The 21,281-nt window shown below is 43.7% G+C and overlaps 1 protein-coding gene across 1 annotated transcript; it reads left to right on the top strand.

Annotated features, from left to right (window-relative positions):
- Nucleotides 1–16,593: 16,593 nt before the first annotated feature.
- chac2 (ChaC, cation transport regulator homolog 2 (E. coli)) lies at nucleotides 16,594–19,453 on the top strand. Its single transcript, XM_084039717.1, has 3 exons — nucleotides 16,594–16,934; nucleotides 17,495–17,530; nucleotides 18,688–19,453. The coding sequence occupies exons 1-3, from the start codon at nucleotides 16,800–16,802 to the stop codon at nucleotides 19,069–19,071; spliced, it is 555 nt and encodes a 184-aa protein (XP_083895843.1). The 5' UTR covers nucleotides 16,594–16,799; the 3' UTR covers nucleotides 19,072–19,453.
- The last annotated feature ends 1,828 nt before the right edge of the window (nucleotides 19,454–21,281 follow it).

Below are 21,281 nucleotides of genomic sequence, written 5' to 3' on the forward strand. Positions count from 1 at the left end.
AGGTGCACTCGGCGTTCTTGGTCGAAGCCCGGATACAGTACAGCTCCGGTGGGGGAAGGGGGGGTTGGGGGGCGGGTGGGAGGGGGTCAAGCAGCAGCTCCCTCCGTCCCGTCAGCACACTGGGAGAATCTTCTCCTGCCTCGGCCCGGTGTCTTCTCTGATATGCTCAACGTCTGCTCTCCATTCAGTCTTTCATCCTTCACGCCTGACATGCGAGATTCCAGGTGTGTGTGTTTGAGCGCACATCTGTGTGAGTGTTAGATAAGTGACGGAGAGGATGTGAACTCCATCTTTGTGTCCTAGATAGGGCCTTATCCCCCATAAAGGCAACTCCCCGCGGAGTATGAGTGTGTGTGTGGGTGTGTGGCTCACGCATTGGTAATGGAGAGGGATAAAACCGTCATAGCAAAAAAAAAAATATATATATTTCTTCCTCTCTGTCTCAGTAGGGTCAGACTTAAAGTGTGTGTGTGTGTGGGCAAATAAGTGTGTATTACGCGCGTGTGTGTGCCAGTGAGGTATATGTGTCTTTCACTGCCACGTCATCACTCTCTCCAGCGACCTACAGAGAGAACAGAGACGGCACAATCAACCAGGGTCACACACACACACATAAAAGACATCCATACACACTCTCTCACACACACACACACACACACACACACACACACACACACACACACACACACACACACACACACACACACACACACACACACACACACACACACACACACACACAAGCCGAGGACGCAATTTTTCTCAAATTACTCTCTCTCTCTCGTGCATTTTGCGATCACACACACAGACATCACATTGCCAAATTACACATTAAACCAAATCAAGAAAAACAATAAAACCTACATATATATATATTATTATTATTAATATAATTTTGAATTTTCACACAGCCGACACATCAGTGTGTTAAGCTGAACACGTAGGCCTACAGAGTAGTACACATACACAAACAGCACCTCCTCAGTAGAGCTCCCATCATGCCGCAGGAGATTTTGTAAGGTGGCATGTACCTGCCTTTAACGTCATTGGGCTTTTTTATTTATTTATTTAAATTGTATTGTATTCACTTCTGACACTTAACGGTGTTCTGAGTGAGACACCTTAACCGGCGTCCGTTGGTGTTTGTGGTGACGGTGAATTAGCGACGGTTAACGGAAGAAGGGGGGGGTTGGGGGGGGGCAGCCTCGCGCCACCGTCAAGGATTCTGTTAGCTACATCACAAAGAGCGGGAGCAGCACCGCGCGCTGCGGCGGATGACTCAAACCTAAAGCCTCGCTTTATCGAATTAACGGCTCCGGAGATCGTTTTCACACCAACACGGTAACACAACAACACAAAAGACGGTCGGCTGACAACGCGCAGGAGTTTTTATGTATTTTTTTTTCCTCCACGAAATCTCCTGAAAAGGTTGAAATGCGGCGACATCACAGTTATTGATAGACGGGGTGAATGAATGCGGTTGAAATATCGATTCTCAATTTGCGGCCATACCTCCTCTCCATTTTTTTTTTTTTTTTTTTGGCTTCTTGACTACACTGGAGGGGGGGGGGGGGGGGGGGGTCTGTCATCACCTGCGCCCTATAGCACTTACCTACCGCTTAGCTAACCGGCAACACCGTAATCACTTTTTTTCTTTTTCCTTTTACACGCTTTACTGTTTTAAATGTACTTCACAGCCTGTAAAGACGTGACAGCCTTACTAATTATAATCATATATATTCTTTTTAAAACAATAACAACAACCCAACAGCGGTTTAATTTACATGCAGCCACATATAGGCTTGAAAAACCGACCTACCTCACGAACATCCTGTGGTTCCGTGGCAACAGTGCGGCGCGCGACTCATCGATTTCCCTTCCCCGTTTGAGGGGAATCTTAAAGCCGCGAGAGAGGGGAGAGCACCCGCGCGCCTGGCGGTAGATAGAGCCGGTCTACCGGACAGGGACAAAATTATCAGAGGCTCGCCTCCAGGCGACAAGGTGCTATTGCTCTCCCCCTCGCTCTCTCTCTCCCTCTGACTCAATGTCTCTCTCTCTCTTCTCTCTCTCCATCCTCTTGAGAAGGAAAAGGTGCAGTCTGATGCTCTCCGCGAGACTCGGCAGAGGGAAAGTCACGTGGTCGCGAGAGGGAGAGAGAGAGGGAGAGAGAAAATAGTGTGTGTATGTGTGTGCGCGTGTGTGTGTGTGAGGTAGAGGGGATGGGCGGGGCTCGAGCGCTGCTGCAGCACCTTGGACAGCGCGCACTCACCGACCGCACGAAAACACAAACGCAATTACCGGAGGCAGAAAATAAGGCGAGAACCGGGGGTAGATCCGAATGATTTAATCCGTGAGTGACAGCGACGATGGCCTTTACCTCTCCCGTGCTACAGGAGCGAATGTAAGGAAGTCAGCGATTCAGTGAACCGTCGGGGAGGGGAGGGGAAGGGAAACAGGAGAAAGGCCTTCTCAATTTACAAATCTCTCACTCTGTTTCTGTTTCACACACCGTTACACTCACACACACACACACACATGGTTCTGGATGGACGAATACACTCCAAACATACAGTATTAACACTGTGAGGTCATGGTTTCCTTAGTTCTGCATCGTAGGCTAAAATAACATTTGGCGTGCCTCTGAATTTCCTGTTTTCTCAGTTTGGTGTGGAAGACCTTAACTGGTCTGCGGAGAGCCTCGACCCCACCCAAACACAATTAGGATGAGCTGGCGTGATCGACTGAGGGCATCTTTTGGCGGAATGGGAAGAAATCCCGGCAGTCAGGTTCCCCAAATCTCATGAATAACCCTCCCAGAAGAGTGTCCACACACTTTTGGCCATACATTGTATACGGTTCCCACTGAGGTGTGTGTTTAGGCATGTGTATTTACATCCAGGCTACTACAAATATTCCAAAACACACACGCACACACAACCCCATGCAAATCCCAGGCAAACACACACACACTTTTTTTCCAGCCTGTCCCAGGGAGGGACTCCAGCTGTGTCGAACCAAGCTCAGAGGTGCTCTCCCTGGGCACCCTGGGCCAGCTGCTGTCCCGCCCCCCCTCTCTCCTTCTCTCCCCCAATCTGTACATGTCTGTGTCCGACTAGCCGGCACATCTGCTTTACTCCTTTTACTCTGCTTTAACACTCACCTTCATTGAATGCTGGAGCTGAAGGAGGAGGAGGAGTACTAGAGCTAGAATATTGGCAACCGAAGGCTGAGGCCTCCTGTAAAAAGAACAGCCCTGACCTGATCGGAGATGCTGATTCAAGATACAATAAAGAAACGGTGAATGGAGCGGCAGCCGGCACGTAACGGTGTGTGTAGCCATCCACTACACATACGCGTATATCACTCCGGTTCTTGTTTGTGCAGCCGCTGTCGTGTCTATCTTTGTGTGTGTTTGCGGCGGATTGTACAGTCTGTACTGGCTCTTTGTTGCTATTTGTTTCCTCCAGCAAGGCAATGACGACTGGCCATCTCGGTGTAGTTAGCTGATATATATATGGTATGACCACACAGCTGGAACATGAAGGCTCAAATTGATTTGAGCAACAGATATTAGGGGGGGGGGGGCGGGATACCAGCGCTGGGCTAAGCATGCAGTTGTGCACATGTTTTTGCTGTTATGTGTGAGGGGAGTGTTAGAGAGGGAAGTGGGGAGAATGAGACTGGGTGGAGGAGGAGGAGGAGGAGTTACTATGGAAACTATCTCAACATCAGCGCCTGGTATCCAATTGGACTGACCACCACCACCACCACCACTCCTCAACAAACCCCCTTAAATTCTCTCTCTCTCCCTCCCCCCCTCCCCCATCATCCCCGGGCCAGGCTGACCTTTTGGACCAAATGGCATTATCAAATAATAACGTTCTTCCATCTCTTCAGCGTGCAATGAAAAACGCCACGGAACATTGTGGTAGGAACATTTTCTCAGTGAGAGGCATTCTCAAAGATAAAGGTACAATTCTGCATTAATTACTGCTTAAAGCAAATTAAAGTTGTAGGTTTTTGCTTGTTTTTAAATTCTGGAAACAGATTGATTTATCTTGGAAGCAGGTGGAAAGAATCTCATTACACTAACGTTTTTTTTTTTTGTTTGTTTGTTTTTAGAAAATACATTTTTTTGGACTCTTTCATTATAAGACGTTCACATTTTTCACATTGAAAAAAATGAAGTGATCGCTAAAGTGACGCAGCCTTTATGGGGGGCATTGCTTTTGCTTGATGAGATCATAACAGGGGATATAATTATGCGAATAATTAAAATAAAGATTAAACTTCAGGTAACTTCTGTTTTTTTTGTTGTTTTTTTTAAATGGATTTGCGTAATGAAACTTCTTTGTAACCGATTAAGATAAAAATAGAGTAAAATGGTCAGGCATAATGGAGGCCTCACTCGGCATGCGGCAGAGCAGGTTATCTGTTTCTGCAACAGCCATCAAGGCGTGACGTGATGCATCATCAGTCTGTAAGAGGCAACGGGAAATGCATTATAGCATGAGCATTTTAAATTGCTGCGACTCTATCAGCCACCATTAACCGTGACAGATGTGGGCTGCCTCTGATTGCATTAGTCTTTATTGAATGATGAGGCGGAGGAGCTTCATTCTGTACATTCCTCCGAACCACGTTTGCTCTTCCTCCGTCCCTTTCTCACTTCCCCTCTCCCTTCCTCTCTGCCTCTGACAGGCTGACAGCAGGCAGTGACCCCTGACTCTTTGCCTACTCAGCAGAGAGAAGGTCACTGTATATGTGTGTGTGTATACATATTTTCTTTTTATATTTGTGTGTGTGTGTGTGTGTCTGAACTGCCAGCAGTGAGAATATACAGCCAAAAATAAAAACCCATCTGTCAGCATACAGTGGGTATGTGTGCGTGTGTGTGTTTTATTTTGTGCTTGCATTTATGTCAGTTTGTGGTACAGCGGTTGGAGCCGAGCTGGAGACGGTGAGGTCTACCTCGTTTGTTGTGTGAACGGTGACAAACGTACAGAGGGAGGTGAGGGAGGAGTCGAAAGTGCCACATGTGGAGAAATCTCTGTTTCTTTAGCGGTGGCATGATATAAACAGTGGGATTATGTGCTTTTTTTAAAAAACACCGTACTTACACTGTGGTGTGAACATGTGATTATAAGGCTATCATTTTATGAGTCAGAGAAACACCCCTGCTGTCATTCATACGCGGAGGTTGGTCTTTTTGTAAGTACGTGTGTGTATTTGTGTATGCACATAAGTGAGTTAGTGTGTGTGTGTGTGTGTGTGTGTGCACGGGTGTGTTTGACAGGCAACCACCCTTTTCTAAATGAGATTAAATGGGAGGTTTGTCTCTAATCGTGTTGTAATGAGTTTCTGTGTAGCTCATACATTTACTAATTCCACTTGCCAATAGTGCAAACAGCCACGTGCGCATGTGTGTACATGTGTGTGTGAGTGTGTGTGTGTGTGTGAGTGTGAGGTAGGAGAGGTCACCTCCCTGCAATCTTACTCTCATTTATAACAATAGCACTGACCTGTCCTCATCAAAGGATTGCAATTTCTAAACCCAAATAACATTAGCTCATGTGCACAAACATGCACACACGCATGACCACACGCATGCACAGGTGGACAGGTGGACACACACACACACACACACACACACACACACACACACACACACACACACACGCGAGCGCCAATGTGTAGTCCATCTACCTATAGATCTGTGTGTCATTAGAACTCTCAACAGGCATTAGCATTGATCATCTGACCAGCAGATGGAGAGTGACTGACAAGAGCCAACAAAGCTAGTCAGATTGGTGTTTGCGTGGGAGGGTGAAGAGGTTGATGAGAGGAGAGAAAGGTGTGTGAGGTGTGTGTGTGTGTGTGTGTGTGTGAGGTGCGGGCTTGCTTACATGTGTGGCCAACTGGAAGAAAAAAAACCCCTCAAGATCCATAGTTCATTAGCCCTTGCACCACTGATTTACGTTTATGTGTGTGTGCGTGTGCAAGGCTTCGAGTGTGTCTGAGCGCATCAGAATGACCATAAATCTTGACCTACAAGCAGCCACTGGTAGTCATAGCGATGCAGCCACTCTCAGCCCGCGGCGTTGCATGCCCTACAGTAAGGGGTCAAGGGTCAGAGCAGATTTGTGCAGTGGAACAGACTTTCAGAGCGGCTAATGAACCTGGAAACCAGTAACAAGGAAGACATTGTTGCCTTTCACCTATGACCTTTGACCCCCCCGTGGCCTCGAAAAATGTCATAACTGCACAGCACATTCCGCCTGGAGCTACGGGGGACCTCACAGAGCAAAAAGGAAGGGGTCAAATAAAGTGGATAATACTGCATACCTGACCCCAAACACTGTATACCCCCCCCCCCACACACACACACACACACACACACACACACACACACACACACACACACACACACACACACACACACACACACACACACACACACACACACACACACACACACACACACTGTACAGCTTAAAGTATGCAGATGCCCAATCATTAAATCGATACATCGATATAGACTGTTTCAAAGTTTGATGACGTTCTCAGCTGAGCGTACGCGGTTGCTCGTAGTTACGGCGAATGTTGAAAACGCAGGACGTATGGTTGTCCTCGTAGTAGCCTTCCATCCATTTGAAATACATCCGTGTTTATTATCTACGCCAACCATCTAGGTAAGTCACTGTGAGAAAAACCGCTGATAGATTCTGCTGAAAGACACCGGATAAGACAGATGAGCCATCGTTAATGTTATTAGTCACACCTGTGCAAAGTCCAAATGACTGCGGTGGAGAAGGATCCCGCTCCTCTGTGGAGGCCACTCGAGGGATTTTGAAACCCAACTGCAGAGATTTGCTCCCGTTCAGCCACATGCGTATTTCAGTCAGACAACTCGTGTTTCAAATGTGTGTTATGACAGCAGAACACAAGAGCTCGGTGTCTAGACTCCGACCCGCGGGTGTACGCCGCGGCTGATGGATCTGCCTGCAATGCTGATGCAGGGGCAGCAGTTTGCATTGATAAGGCGGGAGGGGGGGGAGATAGTACATTTCCGCCGCTCAAATGGACCGCCAAATTTGGAAGGGAGCGTTGTTGATGGATGATATGGAGATTGAAGTGTGTGAAACGCGTATGTAGTCACGCAGGTGCCAGCTGGAACCGGCTTGCAGGTGTTGCTCCTTTTGTGAGGTAGGAGTAGGGATGCTGGGTGATAAGGCCGAGCTCTGCCTTCCGGTTTAATCCTAAAGGTGTTGGACGGCGTGGAAATCAGCGCAGGGCAAGCTCTTCCACACTTCTCAAACATTTCTTTACAGACGTTGCCCTGTGCATGATGGCTTGGTCGTATTGAACCAGGAATGGCTTCAAACTGTTCCCCACGAAGTTGGATGCACTCTATTGTCTGGACACAGCAGACAAAATATAGTTTGCATTGATTATACACACAAAGTGGCCCATTTGTGTGTGTCTGTGTGTTTGTGCAAGAGTGTAAAAAAGGTCCAGGTATGTGCACTTAGGCCAATGCAGAGAGGGGTAGCATGAATTAGGAAGTGTGAGCAGGGAGAGGAGGGTTACTATGACAACGGGGGGGAGAATGATCCAGGTGACAGTGAGATCGTTGAGATGCTAATTGTCCATTTTCAATCCTCCATAAAGTTTAACAGCCACTCTGCCTCCACATGTTATTCTAACGGAGTCACAGAGTATACCCCTCCGATGTACAGCTATTCCTCCCTCCCTCCCTCCCTCCCTCCCTCCGTTTATAATGACAACCCCATCCTCCCCTTCAGACCCCCGTATCCTCCTCCTCCTTCCTGGCACCGAGAGGGGAGACTGTGTAAATATCATCGGCGATCTGGAGCATATGTGCGCATCTCTCTTGCGGCCAACCAACACCTGATCATCAGACTCTCTTTCCATCCATCTCTCTCTTTCGCTCTAGTTTAATCCACACTCTCTCCTCCCATCTCCTTCTTAACGCCCGTCTCTCTCTCTCTCTCCCCTCTCCTCATTTCCTCCTGTCTAAATTCATCTCCCTCCAAGTTCCCTCTCCATTTTTACCCCCACCTCCTCCCGCTCACTCCCTGCTGTTTATCTCTACCGCCGCTCCCTCCCAACGCAGTGCGTTTAACCACTTTGTTCCCCTTTAAGATAAAGATAATTAAATCAGCAACTAAATGAGAGAGTGTGTGCTGCTGGCGTCACCATGGTAGCGCTTTGATGTTCTATTTCAGCGCGATAGTATCAACATCAACTCATCAGTCCAAAAACTACTGTTGCACGCACTCGCACATACGCACGATTCATGCATTCACACCCTGCGTTCCTCCCCCCTCCTTCCTCTTCAGCCTCCTCTCCACACACAAAGACAGATTCGAGATGCTAAGCTCTACTGTCTTATTTCCTGTCAGCCAACCACAGCATTCTTTACTGTTGATCTCACCCACTTCTCTCCCTTCTTCCCTTCCCTCTCCAGACCTCTCTTTTCTAATCTCATGCCTCTCTCTCTCTCTCTCTCTCTCTCTCTCTCTCTCCCCCGCCCCCTTCCTCCCGATCAGCAGGTTGCTAGGCAACTGCGCTCCATTGATCTAGAGGAGCACGATGACAAGCTCCCATAACTGTCATGAAAACGCACGCGCAGGCACACACATGAGCACACACATAGTTATTGGAGATGTCTAGTAGCACCATTAGAAAGAAGGCGTCCTCGCTTATCTGATAAGGACAAGGAACGGGAGGAGAGGAGGAGGAGGGACAGAGTGATACAAATGACAGAAGAAGAGGAGGAGGAGGAGGAGATGGCTCTTTATGTCACCTACCTACTCACACCCTGCCTCTCCGGTCTCCAGGCTCATTCCCTCTTTCTTCCTTTAGCTTTCCCATGTAACCCTTGCGATCCCTGGAAAACAATTACCTTCCCGGGCGGCCCCGGCTAAATTTCCAATCTGACCCATCACACAGTCACGGCCACCTCATCACTGCAAGCTACAAACTGGTTCCCTTCCATTTGTGCCTCCGGATCAGCACTTACAACGTACGCCCCACGATGGAATGAAACACAAAGAGGAGATGGTGGGTGAAAGAAAAGGGAGTCTGTTAAGCGGGTAATAGGTCCAAGGCAGTCGCGTAAAATGGATGCATTTTCATTTACGGATAATGAAAATGTCAATATGTGTCGAAATACTTTGGAATGAAAAATGACGTTGGTCATGTCAGGTTTAGGGATGCATTTGTGCATAATGTACAGCCCGTCTCCTGTCTCTTACTGTTGCCAGGAATTAGATCTTAAGATAGGTTCCACATTTCTATGTACGCTAAACAAGCAGGCGACAGCTGGGAGGAGATATTCCAAGTCCTCCTATGGTGAAGGCCTCTGATTAACTTATCCTGATATTCGTACCCGAACCCAATCAATCTCACTCCGAATGCCAAACCTAACCAATCTAACCAATGAAGGCCCCGAGTAGCTTAATAGCCAATCAGAGAGCCGAGTAGAGCTCGTCATGCCTTCAACTGAGCAGAATTCATAACAGAGTGCTGCAGGAATGAGTCCTAAAACCCAGGAATGAGTTAGCGTTCATGCACTTACGGTTCCCCTCGTCTCAAAGTTGATGGGTTTCTGAATGGGTTTTTGGTTAGACGCCTGAAATAAGGTCAGCGGTTAACACAATCTCAAAAGATTTCAGAGGCTGCCTTTACAACCTTGTTGCTTATACCCACCGTTATTTACAGTCTAACATTCACTTTTTACTGCCGCCCGTTTGCATTCACTTCAGAAATCCCAAATGTGGTGTTTATTTGTGAACAACAGCACATCTAAAGCTCACCGATTAACACAAACATATCTTATTAGTTGTTGCATCTGTAGAGAAAAACAACTTGTGGTTTCCCCAAAAACTAAAACTGTCAGGTGATTTAACAATCAAACAATCACAACACATCACATGTTAATTAGTGAGTTTAAGGTGTGCTGGAAGACACTTTTTTTTAGCTTTTGGACATGTTGTCTTTATGCTAAGCTAAGCTACCCAGTCAGTTCTAACCACTGGTTTAACAGAAAGACAGTGGTGTTCTTTTCATTCAACACCAAATAAATATATTTACTAAAATTCTTGAATTCTTCTTTAAGTGATATTGTCCCTGGAGATTAAATCAGCAGCGCTGTGTAATTGATATGAAACTCTGTTATAATCAGCTGATTATAGAAATACTCAGTAGTTAAATCAGTGAAAGGGGAAATGCATCTGCTGTTCATCATTACAGTCACCGACTACTATAAAGAACATGAATCAAAATCCTTCATAATTCAACAAGACTTCCCTTTACTCAGTCTGTCATAACTCCTTATGAATGCGCTTTGAATTTAGTTTGACAAATTTTATACATTATATCCCACATTTGACACGTTCTGACTCCCTTTCAGCGCTTTATCAATGTGATGTCATCGTGTTCATTGTAGCGTTATCAGTATAATGACTAGATGCACCATGGACTACTATTTCAGATATGCCTTTACGCGTAATCTCCTCCGTCAGACCTATGGTTGTGGAAAAAAATAGTTTTGAATAAACGCAACACAAAGCTGAGGCTGAGAGAAGAATGGGTCAGTGAGATAGAGACCTTGAGGTGCATCTGTAAAGAGACTAAAAGCAGGACATAATGTTTTGACCTGATGCTGGCGCTTGAAGAAAAGATGGGGGATCAAAGTACAGTTCATCCTCAGGGGGACATGAATGAATGCCAATCAATCCATTGAGATGTTTTACAGGATAGGTGAAAGCTTTAAACCTGCTGCCACTTAAGAGCAAATGTCATAAGGATCCATCTTCTGGTAACCATGAAAATCATTCCCAAATTTCATGACAATCCATTGACAAAACATGCACTCATTGATGGTTTTTTCAAGTGGGGAATAACGTTCAGAGAATATATCCCCAAAAAGGAGAATTCTGAAAGCAAAGGATGTCTTTTTTTCAGATAAAGAGGAAAATGACATTCACTGAGGGGCAACACATTGTAGGATGTCAAAAGGAGAAAACTGTGCTTTACAGCCCGCTGCTAAAGCAAATGATTTCATTTAGAAAAACGTTATTAATGACTGGTTGGGTTTTGGCTCTGAAGCAGCACGGTTTTACGGTCAGAATAAGAACAGCAGATGACAATATTTACAGCGAGGAAATAAAATGTTCTTTTCTGTGGCTACCAGCAGCCAGCGAGTCTGTCAAGTGTCCAGAGCAAAATGTCCTGTCTCCAACCAGAGTGACAGACTCCCTTTCATTATCTCAAATCAGTCCCCTTCACCTGCCAAGCTCAACATATCCACTGACAGCACTGATTTTTTCCCCCACCCTCGTCGGCTTCACGCTATTCCCTGCCTCTAAATTCAAAATTTTTTAAGACCATAAAAGGAATAAAATGTAGCGAGAAGAGAAAGAAAACTTTGATGAATCCCCGGCCGCTCACACCTCTTCATTTGAATTTTCCTCCCTCCCTCCAGCTCCCCCTCTGACTCCAGTAAAGACTCCTGCAGCTTTGCGCTGACTCCTTTCCAGCAATTATCTGCTTGGTTCCACTCTGACGCAACTCAGACTCCACTCGTCGTCCTCTTCGTCATCAGCTCATTCTTCCTCGGTGAAAGCGAGACTCCCCCCTCTCTGACATCAACTCCTACTCATCTCCGGGATGGGAATCGGCCTCGACGTGTTTCTTGCTCGATCGTGGCTCCGTCTCTCCACCGTGGCCAGATTGGAGCCAGCGCTTGCTCTGCTCTGATGCAGCTATGACTCCACTTAGGCCCTGACTCCAGTTTGACTTCACGCCCGGCGTCCACCAGCTCTCTGGCTCGTCTCCGCTCTTAAACATAAGACTCGAGGCTGTTCCACTTCCAATCCAAAAACCCTGCTGGCTCAGGGGTATGGCTTTATTTGCAACCCAAAGTTCTGCCTGCATAGTCAGCACTGATCTATTCCAGGGCACATTTTGTCAGTTGGTCAGTCCAACTATTGAATGTTGTTAAACGTCAGACATGAATGGGTTCCAGACGACGTATCCTCACGACTTTAGTGACCCCCCTGATGTTTCTGAAGCCTTGTCAACTGTTGGATAGATTTTCCTCTAACAGCATCACGAGGTTCACATTTGTGGTTTTTAAGTTGTTTTAATGTCTCATCCAACGAGATGGATTACCATTATTCTTTTTTTGTGCATTTACACTTTTACATCCCACATCCTCCTGGTCACTCACTGCAAATAGATTTGTGGAGTCTTCTGCTACTGCCAAGATAGCTCATTTTAAACTGGGCAATCCTGCATCCAACAAACAAACAAAGGGAGTCCCTTCTGATCAGTCTGCTATAACGTGGTTCTCTCAAAAATACTTCGAGATATATATTAATAAGCTTGAGGAAGCTTTAGAGTATTAGTTTCCATTGCAGCAACTGCACTTAAGCCTTATTTATACCAATTTGGGGGTCTCAAATCCCCTCAGCGATGTCAGTTCAAAGTGAGGAATATATCTTTACTCTCCACATAGAGGAAGTATGATGATTAGACACAATTTTCAAAGGTTACAATGACCCCAATTTAATTTATCTAACTTAAAAAATGCAATGAGAGAAAAAGAAAAAAAAAGAGCAATCGTTAACTGCATTGCTGACAGAGGTTTAGGGCTATTACCATGTGATATCAGCCAATGAGGAAAAGCTGCCTGTGGTTCATTATTAGAACAAAATAAGATCAGTAATAATCTAATTTAGGTGTAAAACCAAATATGGAAGAGTTGACGTAAAAAGCATAAAAAAGAAGCGTGTCTCATCACATGGACCAAGTTAAATGTTGGCTGTTGCTGCTAAGACAAAGAAGAGCACAGCATTTATCATCTATATGAAACCTATTTTATCATCATTTCTATTATTACATGTTGTTTGAAGACAGGGGGGGGGTATCCGCCATGCTGATGTGAATATGATTATCATTCCGTTATTCTAATTAGCCTTTTTGTGGTTGTGCTTGTGCTGGTCCAACATTTTGTTTTACAAATTAGTTCTTTTTTGCAGTCGCAGTGGTAAACGCTGAGTCAAAGTAGATAATATTGACTACCTAAAAACGACTTTCTTATCTTCTTCACACACAACATCATTATTAGTTATGAGTCACAGCCTCAGCCAAGTACAGATAGATGTGTCTGCATTCACAGAGCCTGTGAGGAAAAATCTCAGGAGTCACACGAGTAGTTCATGGATCAAACAGCCTGATGCTTCGAAAGCCCAAAATGGCCCACTCAACTCTGCTCTCTACATATAGTGGACTTTTATGGCTCGGCTGCCTAATTCCTCACTGTGGCCGCCGAGACGGAGTCAGCAGTTCAAGAGCTTTATTGTGTGCGTGCAACCACTGCTGGCAGGGTGAGTCAGTATGGTGGGGACCTTTGGATGGATGTTGTGGACCTCGATCGCTGCACTAAATACCGGAGGTTAGTTAGGTGGCTGGTGGGAAAAAAGCGATGCTACGATCTGAAGGATGTCTTTCCAAGGAGCAGGTTAAAGAGATAAAGACGGTGTCGACTTTTTATTTATTTATTTTTTTTTACAAGGATGGACTGACGGAAAGCAACAGGGATATGTTTGCTCACTATGTGTAATAGCAAGCAATTAAATGATTACTGGCCAGCGTGAACACTCATGTAGCCTTCAACTTTGAGTGGAACAAACAAACTTACACAATGTTCTGGATGCTGACAGCTCCATTCAGCGATGCATAATGTAACAAAGAGAAAATAAGCAAAAAGCAACAACAAGAGAACCCACTCAGGGAACAAACATGGGGAGTGTAACCCGTCTTAATGGGGCACGTGTAAATAAAATTGTTTGTACACAACGAGGGACTTGAAAGCAACAGATAAAAAAAAAAAAAACATGGGTAAAACAAACACAGGACTTTCACCCAGGATACAGCTGTTTATATCATGTATGAATCCAAAAACGTAACCATGACTTATTTCACCATTTTGCATAACAAACGTACATATTTTAACACAAATGAACACCATCTACCAGACACACTGATCACTCCAGATGCTGCCAGGAAAATGCCCACACAAGTCTTCCAAAAATCAAACAGCATAACTCATTGTTGGTCCATGCCAGACTCATAGTAGAATTAATTAAAGGTTTGGTCTCGGCACAAAAACAACTGGGTTGGAGACGTGGACAGATTACGGAAAGATTGATTAAGGTTAGGGGAGCTTTGTCGTCATGGTAACCATATCAGCTTGATTACATTAGGGAATGACTGCTGTCATGGTTAAAAGGAACCAATGAAGAGCGGTCTCCCGTTATTGATTCAAACTTTAGAGAGCTCGGAGGCCACTATACAGCCCTTTAGGAAGGCTGTGTGGCGCTTATCTCGACAAATAAACAGACTTTGATGTGTACATTTGGCGGAGTATCCCTTTAAATGCAAGAAATATCAAATGAGAGGAAGTCAAATGCAGACGCTCTTTTAAGGAGGAAGAAAGCGTACAAATGACTCAGATAAAGAGAAAAAATCATGATGGAGTTTCTTTCTTGGTCACCTCCCTGATGAATAATCAGAAGAGAAAAGGCTAAAAGTGGGATATTCTTGCCACAGAGGAAGTCTATGAGAATCAAACGAAGTTAATGTAACGTGGAGAATGGAAGAAAATGGAGGAAGACATGAGGGGGAAAGCCACCTACAGTACCAGCACTGATTAATTGTTTTTGGAATAATTACATATTTGATTTAGTTTGACTATCGTGTGACTCTTTTGGTTACACCAGGAACAAAGGGTGGAATTTTGATTTTTTAAGTCATTTATTTGCTGACGGTCAATATTAGAATGGAACGCTTCAGTGTTTAAAGACGCTGTTTTTCTTGCTCACAACATTTTATTTTTTCCCCCAGTAAATTTTATTCACATTCATTCCTCTTTGGTTATCTTCCCATTTACTGCAACGTCTTTGTTTTCTATCTTCCAAACAAGAGATAAAAAATTTGCCAAATTCACCTAGTGAAGACACATACTGAATGCTTCTTCAATAGAGCAAATAAAAGAAAAAAAATCTCTTATCTTAGACAGCAGGCTGTGAATGGGACTGTTTATTCCCCCCCCCCAAAAAAAGTCTGTTGTTTGTCATCATAATAAAAATATATGCCAGAGAAATACTAAACTAAACATTTCTCCACAAATGTGTCCCTGTCAAAGACAAATGTACAAAAGGTGGGCCCACGAGACAGTTTGTAAGCTTTTTTGTGATTGTTGATCCACAAACAAATGAGATAACAATTATGTGTACATGCGGTTTAAGATATTTGAAGCAGGATTTAGCACGTAAGCACACTTCCGTATAGCTCTGTAGGGGTTTATAGTTAATAAAAATAGCTCATTGTTTTCACAGCAGGCTCCATTTACCTGCTTTTAATTAGAAAAAAGTGCTGTGGCATCATTTTTTTATGTATAGGCTACTTCACACACATTTACACACATTCCCACCTCAGACGGTTGACCTTTAGTAAGCAGCTCCACCGCACCAGGTTTGGTGTTAGTGTCTTAACATGTATATATTTATGGCAGATGTTGGCACCATTATCCAGCTCAGCTGTGGAGTTCAACCACACAGATCTGCCTCTTCAAACTCGAGAGCTGGTAAGTTACATAAAAGGTTTGCGGACTAGCTTCTCTCAGAGGCAGGAGGATGAGCAGCTGTTGGCGGGGCTGACATTACGGGCCAGACTGTGGCTGTCCACTTTGTTTGGTTCTGAATCAGTGCTCACACGACATTCACGGGGAGTTATTTGGGAGAACGTACAATGAATCAGTAAGGGAAATAGAAAGTCAGCACCCCCTGGTGTCAGGACTGATCATAGTTCCTGTCTTATTTGTCCCAGTTCCTGTTTTAACAAACTCAGTCGACATTCCTTGAAAATAAATGAAATGGTGATTATGAAAGTTAAAGCTACTAGAAGATATTGGAGGTTAGGACACATTTATCAATAGGTTATTCTGATTTTAAAAAAAGAACAACATTATTTCTTTAAATTCTGACATGTGTGCTGTTAAGGTTATCATTCATAACTTTCATACTTTCAGAGATATTCAACGGTTTCCAAGACTTTATTTCTCCATTCAAATGAATGGAGGGAATTTTCAGATTTGACCATTCAAAGCTTTTCGGGCATTTTTCAAACATTGGATGTCAAGTTGCTAATTTTAAAACAGGTAGGTGGAGAGAAAAAGACTTGAAAGAGTTGGGATTGGACAGGTGTCAGTGTCAGGTAAGAGGTTTCGCTTGAGTCCATCAGACTTTCAACTGGAACAGCTTAAAACATCCGGCGTATCTGCTGGCCTTCAAAATAAAATAAACACATCTTGAAGCCGTGCCTATAACGACACGACATTGGGTACAGAAAAAAACAATGCTGTAAAAAACAACTGTGTTATGATCAGACGCCGATAACTCCTCTTAATAGTGAATGTTATCAACAATAATGCGCGATATGGTGGGAAAGTGCGCTTTATACTGAAAATTGTTGAGCGGAAGTATGCGTACTTACGTAATCAAGATGACTTGACAGTTTAGCCTCGGGACAGAGCTGAGATGAGTAACTACAGCTGTAAAACATCTATACTGTGACAGCTGTACACAAAAAAACACGATGATGATATGACTGTCGTTAGATAAATCTAGTTGTCAGACTACAACGTCGCCAGTTCGGTCCGGTTCTAACCGTCCTCGCCGCCGTAAGGGTTAGCTTAACGTCTTGTCATGTGGGTTTTCGGTTACGGGTCTCTTATATGGAAAGTGGATTTTCCTTACGAGGAAAAAAGGATCGGCTTCATAAAAGGCTTCAGCCGCCGGTTTTGGCAGGGCAGCACCGACCACCGGGGAGTACCCGGTAAGGTGAGTCATATGGACCTGTATTATAAATATACGTCCTGATTATAACGGTCGCGATAGCTGATGCAAGGTTGCCATGTCTGGTGGGCTCAATTGTTGCTTTGACAAAAGGGGCAACTACTGAGGAAAGCATGGTGTGAAAGAGCTCCTCTACACACACACACACACACACACACACACACACACACACACACACACACACACACACACACACACACACCTTGTTTGGCCTGATAATAGTAATATCTGGCCCTATAGTAACACTGCTACTACTTTGACGTAAGTTAATACGAAAGAGACGTATGGATGTTGCCATTTAGGTAAGAACAAGTCATTATCCACCTTTTTAAAAAGAGTTAGACCTCAGCAGCTCATTGTGGTTTTAATAATCCAATATCCCTTTAGGACTTATACTAAACATTACAGGTGTATGTGCTACTGCAGCTTGCATTATAACTTTTCCCAAAAATATTCTTTTTTATGATATCATTTAATAATAACAGGTTGCTTTACTGTATTTGTTGCTGCTGTAAAAGTACACGTTCCCTTTGTGTCCTTTACAGCCTGGCCGGGTGGTGACACTGGTGGAGGATCCTGAGGTGAGACATACCCTTCCTAAACTCATTGGCACCGTACATTACTTTTTAATAGAGCTGCAACTAACGATTAATGTCACCGTCTGTTACTTTGGCAATTATTTTCTCAATTAAGGGTTTCGCCTACTTTCGCGAGCCCAAGGTGACGTCTTCGGATGTCTTGTTTTGTCTTACCAACATTCCAAAACCCAATTTAATCGGTTTATAATAATTTGAAGCAGAGATCGCAGCAAATAATCACGATGGGGAAGCTGAGACCAGAATTTTTTGATAGATTAATAACCTAAAAGATGAATGAATGAACATTTGTATTGATTCATGTTGTATTGATTAATTTTCACCCATTTGATAAATCAACTTGTTCTTTCAACTGAATGATTGGAGGTTGTTTTTTTAAGTTAAAGTAAATTAAGTGATCATCAAAAGCTTAAACAGCAGATGGTCACAATATTCTGGATATTTTAATTATTTGCGTACATGCGTGATGTAAGACTAAGACGCATGCTGATGAAAGGAAGTGCTGTACTACTACGCAGGAAAGGAGATTCGAGGAGGATATAGTGGAAACAAAGGAAAGGACAGGGTATTGTATTCTGACCTTGGATGGGAGATAATGTGTTGCAGCTGATGCCTAAGAGATAGAGATGCTGCAGATTGTGTAAAGTAGTGAGAACATGGTAAGCACCTAGAAAACATGTATTTAGAGGTGACTCGTGAGTATTTTAAAACCGCTACGGATGAGGTTTAAAGTCATTGTCCTTCTGCCATCAGGTTGGGATCGCAAACACTGGTACGGCTTTAGCTAAACATTATTTTCATTCATACTCTGCAGCTTCTTTTCTTGATTATTCAATGAATAGCTTGGTCTATGAAGACTGGAAATAGGGAAATATGCTTATTCCTCAATTTCAAGTTGATGTCCATTAGCTAAACATATTCAGTTTCCTATCATAGAAGACTAAGCGTCTGTGAAATTTTAGTATCTTTGATGATTAACTTGTTATCAAAATTGTTGCTGAATAAAATCAGTTCAGCTCTCGTTGACTTTAAGATGAAGTGCTTCCAAACATTTTTTGTGTCGAGTTGATCATTCTGGATTCTCTCCCACAGATGCCAAGCTACCTACTTAGCTATGTTTTTGTTATTTTGCTCGTCTTCAGGGGTGCGTTTGGGGCGTTGCCTACAAGCTGCCGACGGGCCGGGAGCAGGAAGTGAAGAGCTATCTTGACTACCGAGAAAAGGGTGGTTATCAGGTCATCACGGTGCCCTTTCACCCCCGTCCACCACACTCTCCGCCGCCGAGCAAGATGCTGCTCTACATCGGCTCTCAGGACAGTCCGGATTACCTCGGCCCCGCCCCGCTGGAGGAGATAGCCAACCAGATTGTCAGTTCTACCGGTCCAAGTGGGCGAAACACGGAGTATCTGTTTCAGCTGGCTGATGCTATGAGGACAATTCTACCCGAGGACTCAGACGCACACCTGTTTTCTCTGGAAACCTTAGTGAGAGAGAGAATACACAACGGGCAGAAACAAACAGGCTGATTGTGATTAGATAACAAATTCGACTTGATCAACCAGGCTGGATCTTTATCAAATAATCTCAGGGTTAAAGATATACATGAGGTCAACGAGGGTATTTGTCAGGTACAGAAAATATGTTGACAAAGTCTGTTTTAAGTGTTGCACTACTAGTAGATGTCATAAATTGTCTCCTGCTGAAAAAATCATTACACATGTTATGTCCTGAAAGCTGCTTCAATGTAATAACACTAGTAAAGTACATATAAGCACCGTAATTCAAACTGCAGGTTGAACGGTGACAATATGTGTAGGAGAAACCTGTCAGTTGACTCCCTGTACTATATACAACCGTGCAAATGTTTTGAATTAATAAATATATTCTCAGTGAATATAAATCTACATTGACATATACATATGGTCTGTTTTTTTTTAATTCATTTTGAAACATGTGATTTATGTGTGTACTGATGGGTGAAATATGATGGCCAGCAGAACATTTTCAGGTTTCAGGTAAAAAAAAAAAAAAAACAGCAGTATATATTTTTTCCCCTTTAAGCCCCTGAAATCTTGTGCAAAGATAAAAATGACACCAACAGAAGAGAAATAACCAACACTTATGTAACCACCACTTCATTAACCCCCCACCCTCTTGAGTTTATTTCATTATTGAGCGAACCTCTTCGTCACGTGATCAGGGCCTGCGTGACGCGTGCAGTACAGGCATCGAGCAGCACGCTAGGAAGCACCAATGCTAACACGTAGCACACCAAAATGACGGGAAGAAACTCAGCTAAAAGCCTCTACCAAGCATTGCCACCAAAGTGAAAGACAATTAAACCCCCCAAGCAGTAATACTGACGTGTAACGAAAACAGCAACATGTCCACTTTAGTGCTTCTGCTAATCTCAGCACTTCTAGCTAACCACACAAGCTAGCCGCCAAAGAGTAGAAAAACAACTGCAAAAATCACAAGGTATGTCTTACCTTTGATGCTTTGTGGTCAAAAGTTATATTCCAGCTCGATAAAATGCTGCTAATGTCTCCTGCTATGAATGGTACGTTAGCTTGAAAAGAATCACGAAGGTCCTGGTTGTTTACTCTTCCTGGCAGTGAACACTAAAAGCATATTCGTCTTTATCTTAACAGCTCTTTATGTCAAGACTACACAGAACATTCTGGCAAAACTGTGCCTTTCCTCCACAAGGTTATACATTGTATAGTCCTCTCTAAATATCCTTGCATAATGTAGACTACCCCTGGCAATGTTATTATCTGTATCCTCTTTTGTATGACATCTTGTATACTTTGTACTATATTTTTTTTAAATAAAGAATTGAACAACAAAAAAATGTAAACAACCAGGACCTTCGTGATTGGCTTTACTTCCTTCTGGATCACCAATAGGTTCGTTCAAGATGAACTGTGCCCTACCTGGGAAGTAGACGAGAGCAGGTGGCAGCAGGAGGAGGCGGAGCCTAAAAGCTGCCGTCCAGTCGGAGGCCCAATCTCACCATTTACCAGGTGACGTCACCTGGTAAATGGTTGTGAGTGTGAGGGACCATGAGGGCTTGCAATGCTAGAAATACAAATTGGACTGCACTTGGCATTTCACTTTACTCTGATAACACAAAACATGTTATCTAAAAGTTTGTGTTTTTATTTCACGTTTTACAGCCTGATTTGAACGTCTTCCAGGTTCTTATCATCCCAGGGCAGACGTAACAGTCAAATAATTTATTTACTTGTTTTAAGATGAGTCATTACGGACAGGAGGTGAAAAAATAGGCCTTATTTGAGGAGAACGAGGTTTGCCAGACAAATTATGATACTGTTTATAATCTCTAAAAGAAAGCTGGTTTAGGGAAATAAGTCATGCCCAAAAAACGGGTTTAAGAGGACATTAACCGAAATTCTTTCCAAAGAATGCTAATGGGTAAAATATCCTTAATCTCTTTGTGATATAATAACCACATTTCAGGGCGAGTATCAACATCATGATCAATCATCATCGAGTTATTCTTCTTATTATTATCACACTATTTAAATCACATAGTGTACAACCACAGGAGTACACCTCATTCACTCCACATTATACTTATGTAACAGCCAATGCTTCTTCTCATTCTGCCGGCATGCGTCTCAGCACAGTGAACATATTAAAGTCAACAGCACCGCATCAGACCAAAGTCAACACGCACGGTGACAGCTCTATCTGCCAGCATGTCTTTCTT

The sequence above is a fragment of the Eutrigla gurnardus genome, assembly GCF_963514095.1.
Source record: "Eutrigla gurnardus genome assembly, chromosome: 22".
Taxonomy (NCBI): Eukaryota; Metazoa; Chordata; class Actinopteri; order Perciformes; family Triglidae; genus Eutrigla; species Eutrigla gurnardus.